General features: G+C 53.5%; 1 protein-coding gene and 1 non-coding gene across 3 annotated transcripts; both read left to right on the top strand.

Annotated features, from left to right (window-relative positions):
* Positions 1-510: 510 nt before the first annotated feature.
* Positions 511-10162, top strand: NOP53 (NOP53 ribosome biogenesis factor). 2 transcript variants are annotated; one of them, XM_067719640.1, is made up of 13 exons: positions 511-854; positions 1311-1375; positions 3199-3307; positions 3932-4131; positions 4482-4552; positions 5713-5808; positions 7119-7223; positions 7297-7500; positions 8358-8533; positions 8770-8836; positions 9601-9677; positions 9784-9840; positions 10102-10162. In XM_067719640.1, exons 1-13 carry the CDS (start codon positions 526-528, stop codon positions 10106-10108), a joined length of 1563 nt encoding a protein of 520 aa, XP_067575741.1. In that variant the 5' UTR covers positions 511-525; the 3' UTR covers positions 10109-10162. The 2 variants fall into 2 exon arrangements, with proteins under 2 accessions (XP_067575741.1, XP_067575742.1); XM_067719641.1 differs by lacking the exon at positions 10102-10162 and having other exon boundaries at positions 9784-9844.
* On the top strand, positions 8883-8993 carry LOC137215774 (small nucleolar RNA SNORD23). Its single transcript, XR_010939409.1, has one exon. It is a non-coding gene; the product is annotated as a small nucleolar RNA SNORD23 (small nucleolar RNA).
* Positions 10163-20410: the final 10248 nt, after the last annotated feature.

Below are 20410 nucleotides of genomic sequence, written 5' to 3'. Positions count from 1 at the left end.
TTTGTTTAATCTCCAGAATTACCTATGAGGCAGATGAACCATTATCGCCCCCATTTTACGGATGAAGCAACTGAGGCACAACTGTGTAGCTTACCCAAGATTAATGATTCTGAGCCTGTGCTTCTAGGGTTCTAATAATGTATGTTTCTAACATTTCTCGCACGTAAATGTTCTGTGCTCCCAACCTCGACATTCCGAAAACTCTGATTTCCAAGATTCTAGGGTTGGAACATTGACAGGTCAAACGTTCTGAGATTGGAAAGTCTTGTGTGCCGAATCTGCCACTGACGGGTATAACTTTTCTTTTTTAAGAAAACTAGATTTTTTAAAAATTCAACAAATTAAAAATGATACTCAGATTTTAAAAGATTTCCTAGGCGGCCAGGAAAGGTATTTCGCCTAGGGCTAGAGCCCCAAACCTACAACCTGGGGCGGACCGGAATCTGCAGAAGAGGGAGGAGCCATTTATTCTTTACCAAAATACTAGCCTCCCCGCCCCTTTGCGGCTCCAGCCACCCTACCAAGATGGCGGACGCCGGAAGTAGGTCACGGGAAGGGGCGGGATTTCGGCGCGCGCATGCCCCAAACCGGATTTCCGGGCGCCGGAGAAGAAGTTCTTCCTTTAACAAGATGGCGGTGGGAAGGGGTGGTGGTGGTGGCGGGCAGTGCTCGAAAAGCGAGGCCAATTCCGGCTTCCTGGGGCTGCGGCCCACTTCGGTGGACCCGGCGCTGAGGCGGCGGCGGCGAGGCCCAAGAAATAAGAAGCGGGGCTGGCGGCGGCTCGCTCAGGAGCCGCTGGGATTGGAGGTCGATCAGTTCCTGGAGGACGTGCGGCTGCAGGAGCGCACGAGCGGGTGAGTGGGGCGGGACTGCGGACAGGTGGGCCAAGTTCTCTGTGGCGGGGTGCGAGGCCGAGCTGCCTGGGGGGACTTCCGGGGGCCTGGGAGCCCCTGTCTGGCACCGCTGGGGAAGCCGAGGGGTTAGACTGGGAACTCCGGGTGACGGCCTGTGGGACTTGATAGGGTCACCGGGTACAAGACGCCCAGTTAAATTAGAATCTAGGTAAACCACAAACACTTTTCTGATATCAGTACGTACCACGCACCCAGCCTAGTTGAGTGCGTTTTACGTAGTAAATTCTGCAAACCGGAGGGAGGAGCTCTGGCCTGGAGGGGTCCCAGGCGGGAAGCTTGTACTTGAATGAGCATAACAGGAAAGCTGAGCCCGGAGAGGTTAAACCTGTTCCTTTCTTAGCTTCGTGCTCCTCTCCCCAACATGTATGGCTGACATTCTGAATTTCTATCTTCCAGTGGCTTGATATCAGAGGCCCCCGATGAAAAACTCTTCTTCGTGGACACTGGCTCCAAGAATGAAGGTGAGAAAGGGTTTTTGTGGCGGGTGTATGGCGATGATTAGTCCTTAGTGAGGCTCTCTCAGCCTCTGAAAGGACCTGTGTTAATGACGTGGCTTGGGTGGAAAACGCCTGCAAAAAAAAGGTATTTACTGTATAAACAAGAGGACCTGGAATGAACAGAAAGCAAGTTAGGAACTAACCTAAAGAACTCATTTTTTCTTCTGAGGTTTCAGAGAGGTCTCAATGCCCAGGGAATCCAGTCGGGGTCTGCCTTGTTGAGTAGATAATCATAAATCAGGAGGTCTCCGTTAATTTGCAGAAAACCAAGTCAGGGACTTGCTGTAAGGAATCGTACCTGTTTTTCCTTTAATGAGAACAAAAGGATCAACTTGAATAAGAGATCCTTCTTGACCCGCTTGCTTTAATTTGCCAAAATGCAGGGTCGGGACCTTCTAAAACAAGTGGAGGAGAAGCAAGTTAGGGTTTGCTTCAGTGAGTAATAAGGTTCACTGTCAATACCTGGAGAAACAGATGAAGGGTAAGCGACTTGTTTTAAGGAGCGTCTAGAAAAGCTGAGGAGTCCGTTTGAACGGGAAAGCCGATAGCTTTAATGAGCAAAACGTCAGGCTGCTGTAGCAGCAGGATGGCCTTGATGAGCACGTATGAGGTCAGTCAAGGGGTCTGGTCTAAGGGAAGTGAAAGGACCTCTTGGGGGAGAGCAGTCTTTGAGTGAGCAGGTAAGGAAGGGGTATTAAAGAGGTCGACTTTCACAGGAGTGAGGAGATCTGCTCTGTGAACAGAAGAGTAAAGGCAGGGAGCTGCCCTGGTGAACAGGCGAGGAAGTAGTTACAGATTCTGCTTTAGATTTTTAAAAAAAAAAAAAAAAAAAGCAGAAGGATAACAGCGATTGCGCGCTTTCACGGGTGATCACTGTGCTGTGGAGTCGAAATACAATGGACCCTTGAACGATGCAGGGGTCAGGGGTGCTGACGTTCCATGGGGTCGAAAATCTACGTGTAATTTGTAGTCGGCCCTCTGTACCTTGGTTCCACATCTGTGGATTCAACTAACTGCAGATCGTGTGTTCCTGTAGTATTTGCTGTTGAAACAAACCTTGGTATAAGTGGACTCTCGCAGTTCAAACCCATGTTGTTCAGTGGTCAGCTGCAATTATTGGGTTGGCCAAAAAGTTTGTTTGGGTTTTTCCGTAAGATGTTATGGCAAACCCCGAACGACGTTTTTGGTCAACCCAGTACATCTCCGCCTGATCCTGTGAGGTAGGCATTAAACCTCGTTTTGGCAGCACAGGGGAGGAAAGTCACTTTCATGAGGTCCTTTAGCAAATGGAAGGATGCGGATTCCATCCTAGTATGTGTTGTTCTAGAGTCCTTTTTACTGTTAGGCTTTAGAAGTAAAAGCAGAAAATTCTGTTGCACTGAGAATCGGCTGTCTTGGGTCCTGAGTCCAGCTCCCTGGGCCTCATGTCGCCTGACCACCTGCTTTCTTCCTAGTTAGCGTTAGTGGTTCTGTGGCCTCTTCCCTGTTGCCTCTGGAAGCCCCTTGTCTGCAGGGCTGTGGGTCTGACTCCTCTGTGTCCCCAGCACAGGGCTGCCTCCAGCTGGCCCAGGAAATGGGTGTGGTGTGGGGAGTCACAGCTTGGGCACCCTGGGCCCTGCCCTTGCGGGGGCCTCTTTCCTCAAGTGGGAGCCTGGGGTCAGCCTGGGCCCTCCACGTCTGTACTGGGATGCAGGTCTCCAGAGGAGCCGGAATGAGGGGAGTGGGAAGTTGGTCTTGGGTAGTGAGGAGGCCTGAGGCCTTAATTCTTTCCTTTCTTCCACCCCCAGAGCCGAACAAGAAGAGGACCAAAGGTCAGAAGAGGTCGCTGCTTCTCAAGAAACCCCTTCGGATCGACCTCATCCTAGAGAACACGTCCAAGGTCCCTGCACCCAAAGAGTGAGTGTCCCACCAGCCCCAGACCCTCCTTCCCCTTTGGTTCTGGCCTCACACCCTTCTGTGCAGGCCCTATTCACTTCCTGACCCTAAAGGAATTCTGGGGAGGGAGGGTGATAGGTGAAGGGCACTGGAGGGGAGGATGGGGTCGGATTTGCGCTTTGGAGAGCGGATTGGAGGCAGTGAGGCTGGGGCCAGGGTGCTGTGGCGGGGCAGGCGAGGATGGGCCTGGACGTGGCCGAGGGCTCTGGGGATGGAAGGGAGGGCTGGGTGGGCAGCCACGGCCAGGGGATGGGTCAGGCAGGGCTTAGTGACTGACCCCTGAAGTGGGGGTGGGGCGTGGATGGCTGATGGGGCGGACAGTGGAGCGATGCTGAGGTTGGTTGTGAAATGGTGTGTGAGGTCCCTGGGAGACATCCAGGGCAAGGGCCCCAGGGGCTGTTGTGTTGTTAGGTCTGGGGCTCAGGAGAGAGACCTGGGCTGGGGGCAGACATGGGGAGGTGGTCTCTGAAGCTGCTGGATCGAGTGAGGAGGCCCCCTGTGGAGGGAGGAGGTGCTGGGATGCCTGGCGGGGGCAGGGGGAGCTCGCCTCACCCGCTGCGCCTGTGCCGCTTCTCCCCGGCCCAGCATCCGCGCCCACCAGGTCCCCAACGCCAGGAAGCTCAAGCGGAAGGAGCAGCTGTGGGAGAGGCTGGCAGAGCAGGGCGAGTTGCCCCGGGAGGTGCGCAGGGCTCAGGCCCGGCTCCTCCACCCTCCTGTGGCCAAAGCCAAGCCGGGGCCACAGGACACGGTTGAGCGGCCCTTCTACGACCTTTGGGTCAAAGACAGTGAGTGTCGCAGCTGCGGCGCGCCGTGTCTAAGGGGGGCGCCCTGCGGGGGTTGCTTTGAGGGTCTTCGGCAGAGTCAGGAGTCTTGAAGTGGCACCGTTTTCCTGCTCGCGCTCCCCTTTTGCAAGCGGGCCGGCTCCTGCCCCTCCGCCTGGGGTCTCCTCTGCTTTCTGGACCCTGTCCACATGCTCTTTTGCCTGGCGTTCGAAGCCCTGTGGGGTCTGAGAGTCAGTCCTTCCCGGGCCATCTTGCAGTCAGTGCTTCGGTGCCGTCTTAAGGGAGGAGGGCTGGGAGGGAGCCCCTCGGGGCCCCGATGTTCCCCCAGCAGCTGCCCCTCGCTGCCTCCGCAGACCCTCTGGACCGGCCCTTGGAGCGCCAGGACCCTTTTTTCCTGGAGCAGACCAAGAAGAAAGGTGTGAAGGTGAGAATTCGTCAGAAGGGCGTCCTGGGGGATAGGGGTCAGAGCGCGGGGCTGGGGAGCGTTCAGGCTGTAGAGCCTCAGCGTCAGAGCCCGACCGTCCTGTGACCGGGAGCCCACTTGCTGGAGCCAGGCCTGGAGCCAGGCCGCCTCCAGGGCACAGAGCAGAGTGGTGGCAGGTCGGTGGGACGTGCTTCAGGGAGATGAGGGGAACCTTCACTGGAAAGTAAGATGGTACTAAGGGGCAGGAGACCTGGTGTCTTGAGCGAGCCTGCAGAGATGGGGGGCGGAGCCTCCAGTGAGGGCGTGGCTGTAGGGTGCGGAGACCCGCTGGTCGGGGGTGGGAGAAGGCTGCGGGAGCCCACTTGGGGCTGTGGGCTTTTATCCTAAGTGCTTTTGCACACGGGAGCGGTGGGATTGTGGGATGCTCTGAGGAGGTGGGACAGGTGGGGCCGGGCACCCCAGCGCGGGGGTGAAGGGGGTGACCCAAGGCAAGTCTTCGGGCAGAAGCACCCAGCCTAGCGGGCAGTTGGCTGTGGGGAGGGGCAGGGGGCGTCAGGGGCGACCCCCAGGCTTCTGCTGTAGACGGGGAGCCTTTGCTGGGGTGGAGGCCAGCCGTGCAGGGACGTGGCAAGTCCAGACGGGGAGATGCTGCTCAGAGCTGAGCGTGCACTCGGGTCCCCTGGGGGTTTGTTAAAGTGCGGGTTCTGGTTAGCTGGTTTCAGGTGAGCCCGTGGCCCTGCGTTTCTCCCAGGCTCCCGGGGGCGCAGGGCTACACTCTAAGTGTCTGTCAACCCTTGTCTGCGGTGTCCTGCACTGACAGACACAGAACCTCATGCCCTCTGCCAGGCGCAGCTGCCGATCTCAGCTATGGCCTGATGACTGTACCATACGGTTTTGCAAGTGTCACCCCTCCCCACCGCTCTGGCGACAGGAACCCTACTCAGGAAAGACAAGCGGAGTCCCTGCGTGCTCGTCCTGGGGTTGCCGCGCCTGCGGTACCAGCTGTCCATTGTTCCAGCTGCCGCAGGCACCTCCCAGCTTGAAGGCCGTGCGCCGTGCTGAGGCCTCTGCCGCCTCCCGGGCCCGGGTCCCAGCACTTGTGGGAGCTTGAGTCATGGCGCTCCCAGGCCTTAGCCTGCCTTGGTCTTGTCCTCCTCCAGCGGCCGCAGCGTCTCCACACCAAGCCCTCCAAGGCGCCTGCCGTGGAGGTGATGCCCGCGGGAGCTTCCTACAACCCGACCTTTGAGGACCACCAGGTACGCCGCCCCGCCGGGCCTCTCACTCGCTGCTTGGCCATTTGGTCAGCATGCCCTCCCAGGGCTTGTGGTCCAGTCGGGGAGACAGAACTGTTCGTGCACAGTGATGACCCAGAGTGGGCAGGGCTGGGATGGAAGGGCACGAGGGGGCATCAGACCCAGCCTTGGGAGTCAGGGAGGGCTTGCTGGAGAATGGGGCATCAGAGCTGAGACTGGGGGCAGTTTGTTATGGTAAGAGAGGAAGGAATGGGGGTGTTCCAGTCGGAGGGAGAGGCACGTGCAAAGGCCCAGAGATGCGTGAGACTGTGGCACGTCTCAGGAACTCTGTGGGACATAAATGCAAAAGGCTTTCAACTAAAAAAAAAAAAAAAGAAAAGACTTTTAACTGTTGGCAACAAAACGTGTGACCTAGTAAGCTTTGTGCAAGGGTGAAGGTAGTTTAGCAACAGGAAAAGCTGGTGGCAAGAGTCAGTGTTTATCTCACAGAAATCTGTCGGGTACAGATGTCACGAACAGAGGGGACAAACCCCCACCCTCGGGGAGCTCGGGTTCCTGGAGAGAAATCGAGGTCACTGAGTAGATGCAGGTGCTCCTGTGAATGCTGTTCAGCATTGTTCCCCGTGAGACAGACTCTTAGCTGACCAGGGGCAGGGGGCCGTGTCCCTCTCCCAGGGAACAGCAACTACGGGACAAACAGCGCCGCGCGAAACATTGAGAGGATGAGGCTGGCCACAGGCAGAGGAGGCTGCTCGCAGAGGCTGTCGCTCACGGGGAGCTGTTGTCGTTTTCTTTTTCTCACTTTTTTAATATAATCGTTTTATCAGGATATAATTTCCATGCATGTGATTCACCCACCTACAGGACTCAATTCAGTGGTGTTTAGTATATGCAGAGTTGTGTGGCCATCACTACAGTCAAATTTAGAACATTTTCATCACCCCAGAAAGAAAGCGAATGCCCATCAGCCGTCACCCCCAGTTCCCCATTTCCCCTGGTCTCGGGCAGCCACCACTTCTTCCTGTCTGTGCACGTGCCTGTTCAGGGCACTGCCTAGAAGTGGAACCCTGCGGCGTGTAGAGACCAGACTGTCCTTTAAGAGGACAGGCAGAGCAGATGTGAGATTAGGGATGAGAAGCCCCCTTTGGCCGGTGCAGGGAGGCCAGGGAGAGGAGGGGGCGCCTGGGCCATCGAGGGGAGTGGGCTGAGCCCTGGGGTGGAGGTGCAGGTGGGAGGTAAAAGGGCTGGGTCTGTAACTCCCAGGAGAGGCCTCCAGGGCCTGGGTCCTCACCTGCATCCCCGCCCCCTCCCAGACCCTGCTCCGGGCGGCTCATGAGGTGGAGCTGCTGCGGCAGAAGGCAGCAGAGAAGCTGGAGCGGCAGCTGGCCCCGCCGGCCTCGGAGCAGGCCGCCACCCAGGTGAGCCCAGGCCCACTCGCCCACCCTTCCCGCCCGCTCCCTGCCTTGCGCCTGACCTGCCCCCTCTCCCCAGGAGTCTGCCTTCCAGGAGATGTGCCAGGGGCTGCTGGAGGAGTCGGATGGGGAAGGGGAGCCCGGCGAGGGCCAGGACGAGGGTCCCGAGGTTGGAGGAGACCAGGCCACGGGAGCAGAGGCCTCGCCCACAGCCGTCCGCCCGGCCTCCGTGGAGAAGAAGACGGAGCAGCAGCGGCGGCGGGAGAAGGCTGCCCGGATGCTGGTGAGCACCCTGGGCTCCAGTCTGCTCTGCCCAGTCCCACAGCCTGGTTTCTCCTGCCTGCAGCCTGCTTTTTTTGGGCTGTTTGGGATCCTTGAAGCTCCTTTGTCAGCTGAGACCTAGTTCCTGGCATCTTCCAGATGCCTCTCTGGGCTCAGAGGATGCAGTGGGGAACACGCCAGGTCAGGCCCTGCTGCCCTGGTGATGATGTTCGGGGGTGGGGGCTGGGGAGGCTTTATGAACCACAGACAGAGAGAAACGGATAAGGAAGGTCAGTTCACGAAACAAGCACTGGGCTTCCCTGGTGGCGCAGTGGTTAAGAATCCGCCTGCCAGCGCAGGGGACACGGGTTCGAGCCCTGGTCCGGGAAGACCCCACATACCACAGAGCAGCTAAGCCCGTGCACCACAACTACTGAGCCTGTGCTCTAGAGCCCGTGAGCCACAACTACTGAGCCCGCGTGCCACAACTAATGCAGCTAAGCCCGTGCACCACAACTACTGAGCCTGTGCTCTAGAGCCCGTGAGCCACAACTACTGAGCCCGCGTGCCACAACTAATGAAGCCCGCGTGCCTTGAGCCCGTACTCTGCAACAAGAGAAGCCATCACAACGAGAAGCCCACACACTGCAGTGAAGAGTAGCCCCCGCTTGCGGCAACTAGAGAAAGCCCAGGCACGGCAGTGAAGACCCAGTGCAGCCAGAAACAAATAAATAAAATTTTTAAGAAAGGAAAGCAAGCGCTGTGGAGAAGCAAGCGCTGTGGAGAAACAGCTGCTGTGACCTGGGAGCAGGTGGAGGAAAGGCCCCCCCGGGGCGAGGTGGTGCTCGACCTGGCCCCTGACCTTGCCCGTCCCCGCAGAGGGTGCAGCAGGCTGCGGTGCGGGCCGCCCGGCTTCGGCACCAGCAGGTCTTCAGGCTGCGCGGGATCAAGGCGCAGGTAGCGCAGCGGCTGGCGGAGCTGGCTCGACAGCGGGAGCGGCGGCAGGCACAGCGGCTGGCAGAGGCGGACAGACCCCGCCGGCTGGGGCGGCTCAAGTGAGGCCTGGGCTGGGGGCTCCCTGGGAGTCTGGGAGGAGTCCAAATCCCCTATCTGGCGCCTTCCTATCTTTGCTCAGCCTGGGCCTCTCCTGGGAGACCATCTCTTTCCCCCAGAGTTCCGTGTTCTCAACCCCACTGCCCGGCCTCTTGTTCCCAAGAGGGGTCTTTGGCCCTGTGTCCTGGGCCAGGCTCACCTCACCCCCCCCCCCCACCGGACGCCCCGTATTCCCCAGGTATCAGGACCCCGACATTGACGTGCAGCTCAGCTCGGAGCTGTCTGACTCACTCAGGACCCTGAAGGTACTTGTCTGGCTGGGGGGCTGGGGGGCTGCAGGGGAGACACCCGTGCCTGGTGATGATACCCATCCTTGCTCCCCGTGTCCCCCGGGGACTATGGGCGACATCATGGCTGCCCCCAGGCTGGGCTGGTTGGGCTGATGCCTGGGGGCTGAGGGCACGGGGTCCCCGTGGGTGGTGAGGGGCCGAGTGATGGATAGTTGCAGCCTGGGGCCCTCAGAAGACCGTTCCTCCTGGCCAGGTCCCATTGTAGCCCCTGGTCTGCGGGCCCCACTCTCAGCGTCTGCAGTCCCAGAGGGGTCTTTCTAAAGCTCAGAATAGACCCTGTTCCTCCCCCACTCGGAGCCTGCTGTGGCTCCCCAGTGCCCCCGGGAGGAAGCCCAGCTCACACAGCCACAGACCCTGTGTGGTCTGACGCGCCTTGGGGCTCCAGCCAGCTGTACTTGTAGTGGGCCAACTGTGCACCCTTCTTCTGACCCCACCTCTGCCCCTGCGCTCCCCTGCCGGCCACACCCATTCCCCCTTCTCCAGCCTCCTTCGTGTTGCTTCCTCCAAGCCCAGCTCAGGGCCGGCCCATGGGTCAGTACCTATCACCCCATGAGTCAGGGCCAGGCTGAGCCCCTGGTGTACGTGAGGCCAGACTCGGGGCCTTGACTAATGGGGGGACTGCGGGGCGGACTCCCCCCTCCACTGGACCCTGTGGAGCAGTCAGGGCCCTGGGGTTTCTGCCTAGCACCAGCTGAGGCCTCCCTGTCCGTGTCTCGCAGCCTGAGGGCAACATCCTCCGTGACCGGTTCAAGAGCTTCCAGAGAAGAAACATGATCGAGCCTCGGGAGCGAGCCAAGTGAGAGCCGGGGCCTGCCATGTGGGGCGGGCATCGGGAACCTTCCCCCGCCGGATGGGTGCCAGATGGGCTTAGGTCGCCGACTGCTCTCTTCTCCCTCCCCCAGGTTCAAGCGCAAGTACAAAGTGAAGCTGGTGGAGAAGCGGGCGTTCCGCGAGATCCAGTGAGTGGCGCTCCCCTTCTCCCCAGTGGTCTCCAGCAGTCCCGGGGCCCCTCCCAGACCCGGTTGCTGTAGCCAGTGATGGAGCGATGCTCCCTCGGCCAGGCCTGGGACAGGGTCAGCCTGCCAGAGCCACCTGACCCCAGAGTCAGACCAGGGAGGGTCCCCGAGGGGAAATGGAAGGGCCCAAACCGGAAGAAGGGGTGTCACGTGGAGGAGGATGTGGCCCCCCCCATCCACCCTCAGCCTCCCCTCTGTCCCCAGGTTGTAGCTGCCACGAGATGTTGGAGCCCCCGCCCTTCAATAAAGCACCTTCTGACCAACACCTCAGGCCTCGCGTGTGACTTGTCTCCCTCCTGAGAGCAGCTCTGCCTGTTCCCCTCTAGCACACAGGGATGTGGGTACCAGGACCTTCGTCTCCACCAAAGGCTGGTGGGAAGCCAGGGCGTGGCAGAGGGCTTGTCCGGCAGAGGCAGGGGCAGCCGTCCCGGGAGCGAGCAGCGTCTTACAGAAATAGGCGGAGGGGACGGGCCAGCTGCTGTTGGGTGTGGGAGAGGGGAGGGCTGCACTTGGGTTTCTGGTGGGGGGAGGTGGCCCATTGCACTGCAGTGAGGGGGGAGGCGGACCTTGACCGCAGGCACCTTGACTACAGGCATGTCACATTGTTCAGAGTAGTAGCTGACGTTCGCTGCCTGCCTATCCTTTCTATTCAAGCCCTGACAGCCAGTTTAGGAGGGCTGGAGTTAGCCATCCCCGCCCCGACCCCTTTTTCTTATGCCGCACCATGTGGCATCTGTTACCTGACCGGGGATTGAACCTGCGCCCCCTGCAGTGGAAGCGCAGAGTCTTAACCACTGGGCCACCAGGGAAGCCCCGCGTCCCTATCCCCTTTTTAAAGGTGAGGAAACTGAAGTCCATGAAAGGAGGTTGATCCTCCCCCCCCACCCCCACTATAAAGGACCTTTAAAAACACTTATTCTGCAAGTAATAAAGGACTGGTCTCACTGTAAGTCATTGATGCGGTTCGTACGCGTACCAAAGAAACGCGCACATCACCCTTGACCTTTGCCCTCCTTTTTTCCCCACCCCCCCTTTCTGTAGAAGGGGAAACTGAGGCTCCTGAAGAAGTAATTCCCTCAGTGTTACAGGAGGAAGGAGAGACCCAGGGCAGAGAGAAGGGAGAGAGGTGTTTGGGTTTTTGATTTGTTTTCTAATATAAATTTATTTATTTTTGGCTGCGTTGGGTCTTCGTTGCCGCGTGTGGGCTTTCTCTAGTTGCGCTGAGCAGGGGCTGCTCTTTGTTGCGGTGCACGAGCTCTGGGCGCGCGAGCTTTAGTAGTTGTGGCTCGCGGGCTCTAGAGCGCAGGCTCAGTAGTTGTGGCGCATGGGCTTAGTAGCTCTGGCATGTGGGATCTTCCTGGACCAGGGCTCGAACCCATGTCCCCCGCATTGGCAGGTGGATTCTTAACCACTGTGCCACCAGGGAAGCCCTGCCCTCCATTCTAATCCTCTGCAGAGGTAGCCGGCTCTGCAGTTTGCTCTGAAGGGTTCTGTCATGTTCCACGTGTGAGTCTGTTAAATTACATACGTATACATTGGAAAATAGAAGTGTTTTAATTTTTCTGTGTCTGGGATAGGATCATACCATATGTGGTTCTGTAACTTGCCATTTAGTGCATGTTGAGGAATTTATGTCTGTGTAGGGTGCATCCTCATTCTTTTTCACAGCTGCAGAGAATTCCACGGTACGACCGTGCTGTGATTCCACTCACCCAGGCCCATATTGCTCCTGGTGAAGCTGGAGGGGATACCTGTGTACCTGTGCCATTTCACATGTGTCTGTAGGACAGGTACCTGCAAGTGAATCTCTGGGCTACAGGGAAAGTGTATCTAAAATGTCATTTGGATCCAGCCAAAATGCTCCCTGCTTACAGGAGCCCCCCCACCCCTTGTTTGCTCATAGCTTTACTACGGTATGGTCTCACTACTTTTATTTTATCGTGCATGGTTACCAGTAAGGTTGAGCACCTTTTCATATGATCACTGGTGGTTTTTTCCATGCTGGTTCAAACCTTTGGACCATTTTCCTCCTGGGCTGTTTTCTTGTTTGTTTATAGTAGCTCTTTATTTATTATGGATCCGAAGACTGTCATACATGTCACAGACATTTCTTCCAGGCTCTTCCTTTGACTTTGTGCATGGTATCTTGTCAGGAGTGTCCACTGCTTTTAGTTTTCTGCTAGTCTTCGTCTATTTTTTATCATGGCCTTTAGGCAGGTTGCTCCAGGACAAGATGTTTATAAAAATAGAGCAGGCAATTTATAAAACAAATGGCTGAAGGGAGAGACTAACGTCAGAGCCTCCTCCTTCCCCCCACATCACAATTTAAGGAACTGTTCCTCCCCCTCTCCCATCTTAAAAAGGACTGTTGTACAGACAAGAACACTGCAGTGTGCGTGTGTGTATAGGGGAGGGGGCAGAGGATGGTAAGTTGAGGTGCAAATGGAAGCCATTTAGTGTCTGCTAAAGCCTTAAGCCCCAGCCTTTGACCCAGTAACTTCATCCTGGGAAGAGAGTCTGAAGGAAGCTGCTGGAAAAAGGGAGGAAACTCTTAATGTCCAGAGATGGCCAGCAGAGCATCTGTCAAATGCTGGGATACCCGGGGGATGGAGTGATCCCAGCTACCCGAGGGCAGATTCTGCCAGCCGGGGCATTAGGCAGTGTCCTCAGGAAGTTCTCACTGTTTAATGTCCTGGGGAAATGCATCTGTTCCCCTGTGTGCAAAAAACACGGGGTAGCAGCAAAGACAGGTTTGTGGGTTTCCCTGCATGTCAATTATATTTCACTTCTGATTTTTACATTAAAAGAAAAAACTTAAAAATGCTGAACTCTAGGTAAAGATTTGCAAGCTGCAGTGGTGCCCTGATGTCGGCAACTTCTTTTTGAAATGCATAAAATAAAGGGGATGAACGGACAAACAAGTTCAGGGAAATGTTAACGGTAGAATCTGGGTGCTGGTGCATGTGGGTGCTCCCAGGAAAACTCACTTGCCTTTACTGTTTGAAAATCTTGCTAATAATTATTGGGAAAAAGCACATTGGGATTTAGCGTGATGCTGATGGAGGCTTAAGGTTCAAAGTCAATTAATTAACTTGCACTGGTCCCTTCCAAGGTCCTACACCTCCTTTCGAACTTGTAACTTACAATTTTTCCTGTAGCGGGTCCCCCAAATTGTAAAAGCTTCAGACACCACAAAACCTGAATCTTCCCAATTGTGGTATTAAAAAAAGTGAATTACCCACCAGTTGAGTGGTGCCTGAATAAATGATAGTGCATCTATACTGCAGAGGGAGCTAGAGTTGGTTATTTAAAGGATGGAGGCCATCTGTAGGCAGCAGCCTTAAATTGTGGTTAGGAGCATGGACTTGGGAGCTAGAGTCTTGATTTCAAATCCCAGCTCCGTTACATACTAGCTGTGTGACCTCGTGAAGGTTACTTCACCTCTCTGTGCCCCAGAGTCCCCATCAGCAAAATGGACATAATGATAGTGCCTACTTCATTGGGTTATTCCAGGGGTGGATTCTGCACACAGAAGTGCTCAGGACAGGGTCCTGGCACAGAGTAAGCCCTAGAGGAGTGTATTATAACGTTAGGGAAAAACAAAAATGGGGGGAAAAAAAGTGTGGAAACTTGCAATCTGTGCCAAAGACTCCTCACACATGCTCCTTTGACCCACTGATTGCACTCTTGGGAACATGCCTGAAGGAAATGGCCGGAAACTTGGGGAAAAGTGTAATGCAGAGGCAGGTCGGTCGGAGTGCTGTGTAGAATGGAAGGAAGCGTGGTAATGGCCGTGGGCTGGGCCTGGCCACTCGGGGGAGGGAGGCCTCTGCGGCCACTAACCCAGGGGTCGGAAGCACGTGTAATAACTGGAATGTGTTTATGTTCTGCTCTTTTGTGGAATAGAGCAAACAGGATCTGCCCCTGTCCATGCTGGGGTTCATTGAACTAACCCTGTGCCCAGGGTCTCTCGGGTGGGGGATTCCAGGGGATGCGTTTTCCATCTTCAGCCTTTTTCCAGCTTTTCCAAACTTTTTTAAAAATAGGAATTCAAAATGTGGACATAGATGCCTTGATGTGCTGTTTGGAAGATTAGAAACAGAAACAGTCCAAATATAGACGATGGGAAATGGGTTTTTATAAGTGAGATGTCTACACAATGGGGTATTTCATCACCATTTAAGGAAAAAAACAGCTTTGGGGAGAATATTTTTGGGGGGGATGGGGAGGAATTTTTAATGATCGGCGGAAATACTTATGGTCTGTCTCAGAGAACTGTTAAATGGGGAAAGGATTATGACTCTAACTGGTTTAAAAATGTAAATAAACATAGGCAGAGAAAGGCATTTCGGAAGATGTACACCAGGGTTACCAGGGACTACGCTCGGATGGTGAATGATGCTAGATTTGTATCTTCCTCCTTAAATCTGCTTTTATGTATCTTCTCCACTTCACTGGGGCAAACCCTGGGTGGGCTTTGCCAACCTCCACCCACCCTCCTTACAGCAGGGGCTGGAGGCAGCAACTGCATTTCCCAGACGCCCTTGCAGCTGGATTCTAGGTGTAGAACAGGCCCCAGCGGTTAGAGTCCCTCCAGAGACATGGACGGCAGAAGTGACCCCAGGGTCACAGCCAGTACTGGGCGTTCTTGATGCCCAGAGGTTCTCTGGAAGCAGGTGGGTTCTGTGCAGCCATCCTGGGCATTATCCCTAGAGCCCAGCCTAGGGCCCAGCCTAGAGCCTGCTGCCCCAGACTCCCTTGGTTTTGTAAGCACCTGATTCCCTGTATTAAATCCCTTCCTGTTTAAAACACCTGGAGTGGTTTCTAGTTAGGCTCTGATCCCTGCCCAAGATGCATTGTTTTTACGCTCAGGAAAGTAATTTTTTAAATTCTAAGAGCTTTCCGAGGTCTGCAAGAAATTAAACCATTTCTGTGACGTTTTTGCTGTGTTCATTTGCCATCCAAAGAGATGTTGGCCCAGAGAGGACAAGGGGCTTACCCAAGACCACACAGTTGCTAAGAGTCAGGGGCCAGGCAGAACTTTGTCCATTCCACTTAGAGAGCCCAGCCTTCCATGAATGAGGCAGGAGCACAGATAGACAGATGGCTGAGGACACCTCCAACCCTTTGTGCTCACCTGCCCCACAAGTTCATGGCGGGGGAGGGGGGAATTGACCTATGGTCTAAAATCCTCCTGTGACCCAAACTCTAGAGTGACACAGTAAGTCCCCCCGGCCAAAAACCTGGCAACATCATGGATTCCTCCCTTTCCTTTAATGATAATGTCATTTAAACAATTAATGCTTGTTCCATAATTAGAAGGCTGTCTCTGTCCCACGTCCTTGTTCTGGTCCCAGTGTGACAGGCGTTCTTGTGCTCCCCCCACCTCTTTTTTTCTTTACCATTGAGGAATCTGAAGTACAGACAAGGGAAGTGACTTGTCCAGATTTGAGATTCTACCCAGGTCATGTCCATTCTCCCTTTGAAAGAGCTCTTGCATTTGTCCCCACCCCCACTTACCCACCCAGGTACTAACTCCAAAATACCGAGTCCTCTCCTAGTAATTGACATTTGAGCAGAGACTGGAATAAAACAAGGGAGGCAGCCATGAAGATATGACAGGAAAAATTGTTTCCAGGTGGAGAGAACAGCCAGTGCAAAGGCCCTGGGGTTGGGAGCCTCAGGAAGGGCAAAGAGACCTGGGCGCCTGCACCCAAGTGAACCAAAGAGAGAATGTGGGATGTGAGGCCCGTGATGCAACCTGAGACGGCATCATGCAGTGCCATTCAGACCATGTGAGGAGAGAGAGTCCCTCTGGCCGTGGTTGGGGAACAGACTGTTGGGGGCAAGAGATGAAGCGAGAAAGCAGCTGCAGTAGTCCAGGTGGGAGATGACGGTGCTGGACTAGGGTGGAATCAGTGGAGGGGAGAAGCAGTCAGATTCTGGATTTTGAAGGTGAAACGCCCAGATTGGCTGAGAGGTTGCACGTGGACGTGAGAGGGTGGAGAGAGACCAAAGATGACACCGAGGATATTCTGGGTGGAACATTTGGATGGAGCGGGATGCTCGATGAGGAGATGGGACATAGATGGTTTGGGGAACACAGGTTCCCGGAAGCAGAGCACTAACCCGTTCCTGGCTGGTGAGGAGAGGCAGAGGGAGACAGAGAATGAGTGAGAACTGAACGGATGGAGGGGGAATAGTAAAAAGCTGGTTAACTGAGATGGGGACAACTCAAGTAAAAGAGGGCTTGGGGCAGAGAAATTCGTATTGAATTTTGACCAGATCGAGCCGGAGTTGCCTATCAGGCTTGTAAAAGGCAAAGTGGCGGAAGTGGCCGGATCCAGGAGTTCAGAGGCCCGGTCGGGGAGAGACTGGGGCGGTCAGCAAGTGGGTATTGGTGGCATTTGAGGCAGTGGGAGCTAAGTAAACAAAAGCAGGAGGAGAGGAGAGAGGGGGATGGGAGAGGGAGGGAAGGAGGCGTGGAAGCGGGCGGGGATCAGCAAAAGGGACCCAGCAAAAGCGGCCAGAGAGGTGGGAGGGAATCTGGACTGCAGAGGAACCACTCCCACGGGCTGGACATGCCCCAGCAGGGAGGAGGGTTGGCCAGGAGGTCGGGTTCGGGATGGATTGCTGAGAACTGTCCTGGGGATCCAGGGCGGGGACGCCCCTGGTGACCATACCTGGAGCGGTCTCATGGCGCCGCCCGTGGTCCTGCGTGAACATTAACGTCCCCCTCTCCCAGAGTGTCGGGTGCGGACTGTCAGATGCAGGATCTCGGAAGTTCTAGACCCTAGCGAGTTGAGATGCTGGAGAGACGGTGGCCGCCAGGGGAGCGCCGAAAGCCCACACCCGGAACCAGCTGGCCTGGAGGTTCCCAGGTGACCCTAACTCCCCCTCCCCCTTACTCAAGACCCCTCAAAGGACCACATTGCAGCAGGCGGGATAAAAGCTAGACCCCACCCCCCAGGCGAGGGGCAACACTTTCTGAATGGGTGGAGCAGATCGGAGGCGGGGGGTCGGCAGGGGTCCTCGACATGGTGAGGTGATGGAAGGGCGAGGGCCAGAGGGACCATAGGAGAGACAGGGATCCTGCCATGAAGGGCGTGTGTAGATCCCGGTGGGGGCGAGGGCAGGAGGGGCAGAGACAGTTACTCAAAGGTTCTTGTCACTTTGCTGTAGGCAAGGCGTGTCAGGCCTCACCTCTGACTACTCCCCTGTCCCACCTGCCCTGTACCTTCCCCCATTTGCCAGGCAGAGACCTTACCCAGAACCCCTAGGGGCTGGCAGGCATCATTTCAGCCCATCCATCCATCACTGGATCCATCTATCCATCTATCAATCCATCCATTTCCATCCACTTATCTGTCCATTGGTCCATCCGTTTATCCATACAACCAAACATAAAGAATGCATGCTGAACGGAGCCCGCGTTTCCGCAGAGTTGGAACTCCCGGCTCGGGGTCTCTTCCTTCCGCCGTCACGGAACTGCCCCGGAGCCCGAGGGGAGGGCGGCCTCACTGAGGCTGCCGGCTCTGGAGGGGCCCCGGCGGCTGAAGCCGCGACAGTCGTGTGGACGGTGGGCCGGTTGTTTCAACAAGTAACTTAAAAACAAAATGGAAAAACAAGGAGGTTTGTGCCTGAGATCATGTTGATGTGAAACCAGGGATGGCCACCTTGTGCCAGCCGTGTGGATAAAAGGCTCTAGGTGCTGCAGCCCGGAGTCAGTGCTGAGCCTCTGAGGTGGGAGAGCCAACTTCAGGACACTGGTCCACAAGAGACCTCCCAGCTCCACGTAATATCAAACGGCGAATGTCTCCCAGCGATCTCCATCTCAACACCAGCACCCAGCTTCATTCAACGACCAGCAAGCTACAGTGCTGGACACCCTATGCCAAACAACTAGCAAGACAGGAACACAACCCCACCCATTAGCAGAGAGGCTGCCTAAAATCATAATAAGGCCACAGGCACCCCAAAACACACCACCAGACGTGGACCTGCCCACTAGAGAGACAAGATCCAGCCTCATCCACCAGAACACAGGCACCAGTCCCCTCCACCAGGAAGCCTACACAACCCACTAAACCAACCTCAGCCACTGGGGGCAGACACCAAAAACAACGGGAACTAAGAACCTGCAGCCTGCGAAAGGGGACCCCAAACACAGTAAGATAAGCAAAATGAGAAGACAGAAAAACACACAGCAGATGAAGGAGCAAGATAAAAACCCACCAGACCTAACAAATGAAGAGGAAATAGGCAGTCTACCTGAAAAAGAATTCAGAATAATGATAGTAAAGATGATCCAAAATCTTGGAAATAGAATAGACAAAATGCAAGAAACATTTAACAAGGACCTAGAAGAACTAAAGAGGAAACAAGCAACGATGAACAACACAGTAAATTAAATGAAAAATACTCTAGAAGGGATCAATAGCAGAATAACTGAGGCAGAAGAACGGATAAGTGACCTGGAAGATAAAATAGTGGAAATAACTACTGCAGAGCAGAATAAAGAAAAAAGAATGAAAAGAGCTGAGGACAGTCTCAGAGACCTCTGGGACAACATTAAACGCACCAACATTCGAATTATAGGGGTTCCAGAAGAAGAAGAGAAAAAGAAAGGGACTGAGAAAATATTTGAAGAGATTATAGTTGAAAACTTCCCTAATATGGGAAAGGAAATAGTTAATCAAGTCCAGGAAGCACAGAGAGTCCCATACAGGATAAATCCAAGGAGAAACACGCCAAGACACATATTAATCAAACTGTCAAAAATTAAATACAAAGAAAACATATTAAAAGCAACAAGGGAAAAACGACAAATAACACACAAGGGAATCCCCATAAGGTTAACAGCTGATCTTTCAGCAGAAACTCTGCAAGCCAGAAGGGACTGGCAGGACATATTTAAAGTGATGAAGGAGAAAAACCTACAACCAAGATTACTCTACCCAGCAAGGATCTCATTCAGATTTGATGGAGAAATTAAAACTTTACAGACAAGCAAAAGCTGAGAGAGTTCAGCACCACCAAACCAGCTTTACAACAAATGCTAAAGGACTTTCTCTAGGCAAGAAACACAAGAGAAGTAAAAGATCTACAATAACAAACCCAAAACAATTAAGAAAATGGGAATAGGAACATACATATTGATAATTACCTTAAATGTAAATGGATTAAATGCTCCCACCAAAAGACACAGACTGGCTGAATGGATACAAAAACAAGATCCATATATATGCTGTCTACAAGAGACCCACTTCAGACCTAGAGACACATACAGACTGAAAGTGAGGAGATGGAAAAAGATTCCATGCAAATGGAAACCAAAAGAAAGCTGGAGTAGCAATTCTCATATCAGACAAAATAGACTTTAAAATAAAGACTATTAGAAGAGACAAAGAAGGACACTACATAATGATCAAGGGATCGATCCAAGAAGAAGATATAACAATTGTAAATATTTATGCACCCAACACAGGAGCACCTCAATACATAAGGCAAATACTAACAGCCATAAAAGGGGAAATCGACAGTAACACATTCATAGTAGGGGACTTTAACACCCCACTTTCACCAATGGACAGATCATCCAAAATGAAAATAAATAAGGAAACACAAGCTTCAAATGATACATTAAACAAGATGGACTTAATTGATATTTATAGGACATTCCATCCAAAAACAGCAGAATACACATTTTTCTCAAGTGCTCATGGAACATTCTCCAGGATAGATCATATCTTGGGTCACAAATCAAGCCTTGGTAAATTTAAGAAAATTGAGATTGTATCAAGTATCTTTTCCGACCACAATGCTATGAGACTAGATATCAATTACAGGAAAAGATCTGTAAATAATACAAACCATGGAGGCTAAACAATACACTACTTAATAACGAAGTGATCACTGAAAAAATCAAAGAGGAAATCAAAAAATACCTAGAAACAAATGACAATGGAGACACGACGACCCAAAAACTATGGGATACAGCAAAAGCATTTCTAAGAGGGAAGTTTATAGCAATACAATCCTACCTTAACAAACAGGAAACATCTCGAATAAACAACCTAACCATGCACCCAAAGCAATTAGAGAAAGAAGAACAAAAAACCCCCAAAGTTAGTAGAAGGAAAGAAATCGTAAAGATCAGATCAGAAATAAATGAAAGAGAAATGAAGGAAACGATAGCAAAGATCAATAAAACTAAAAGCTGGTTCTTTGAGAAGATAAACAAAATTGATAAACCATTAGCCAGACTCACCAAGAAAAAAAGGGGGAAAAAAAAAGAAAAAAAGGGAGAAGACTCAAATCAATAGAATTAGAAATGAAAAAGGAGAAGTAACAACTAACACTGCAGAAATACAAAAGATCATGAGAGATTACTACAAACAACTCTATGCCAATAAAATGGGCAACCTGGAAGAAATGGACAAATTCTTAGAAAAGCACAACCTGCCAAGACTGAATCTGGAAGAAATAGAAAATATGAACAGACCAATCACAA

The sequence above is a fragment of the Pseudorca crassidens genome, chromosome 20 (genome assembly GCF_039906515.1).
Source record: "Pseudorca crassidens isolate mPseCra1 chromosome 20, mPseCra1.hap1, whole genome shotgun sequence".
NCBI classification, from domain to species: domain Eukaryota; kingdom Metazoa; phylum Chordata; class Mammalia; order Artiodactyla; family Delphinidae; genus Pseudorca; species Pseudorca crassidens.
This window is presented reverse-complemented; position numbering and strand designations above follow the sequence as displayed.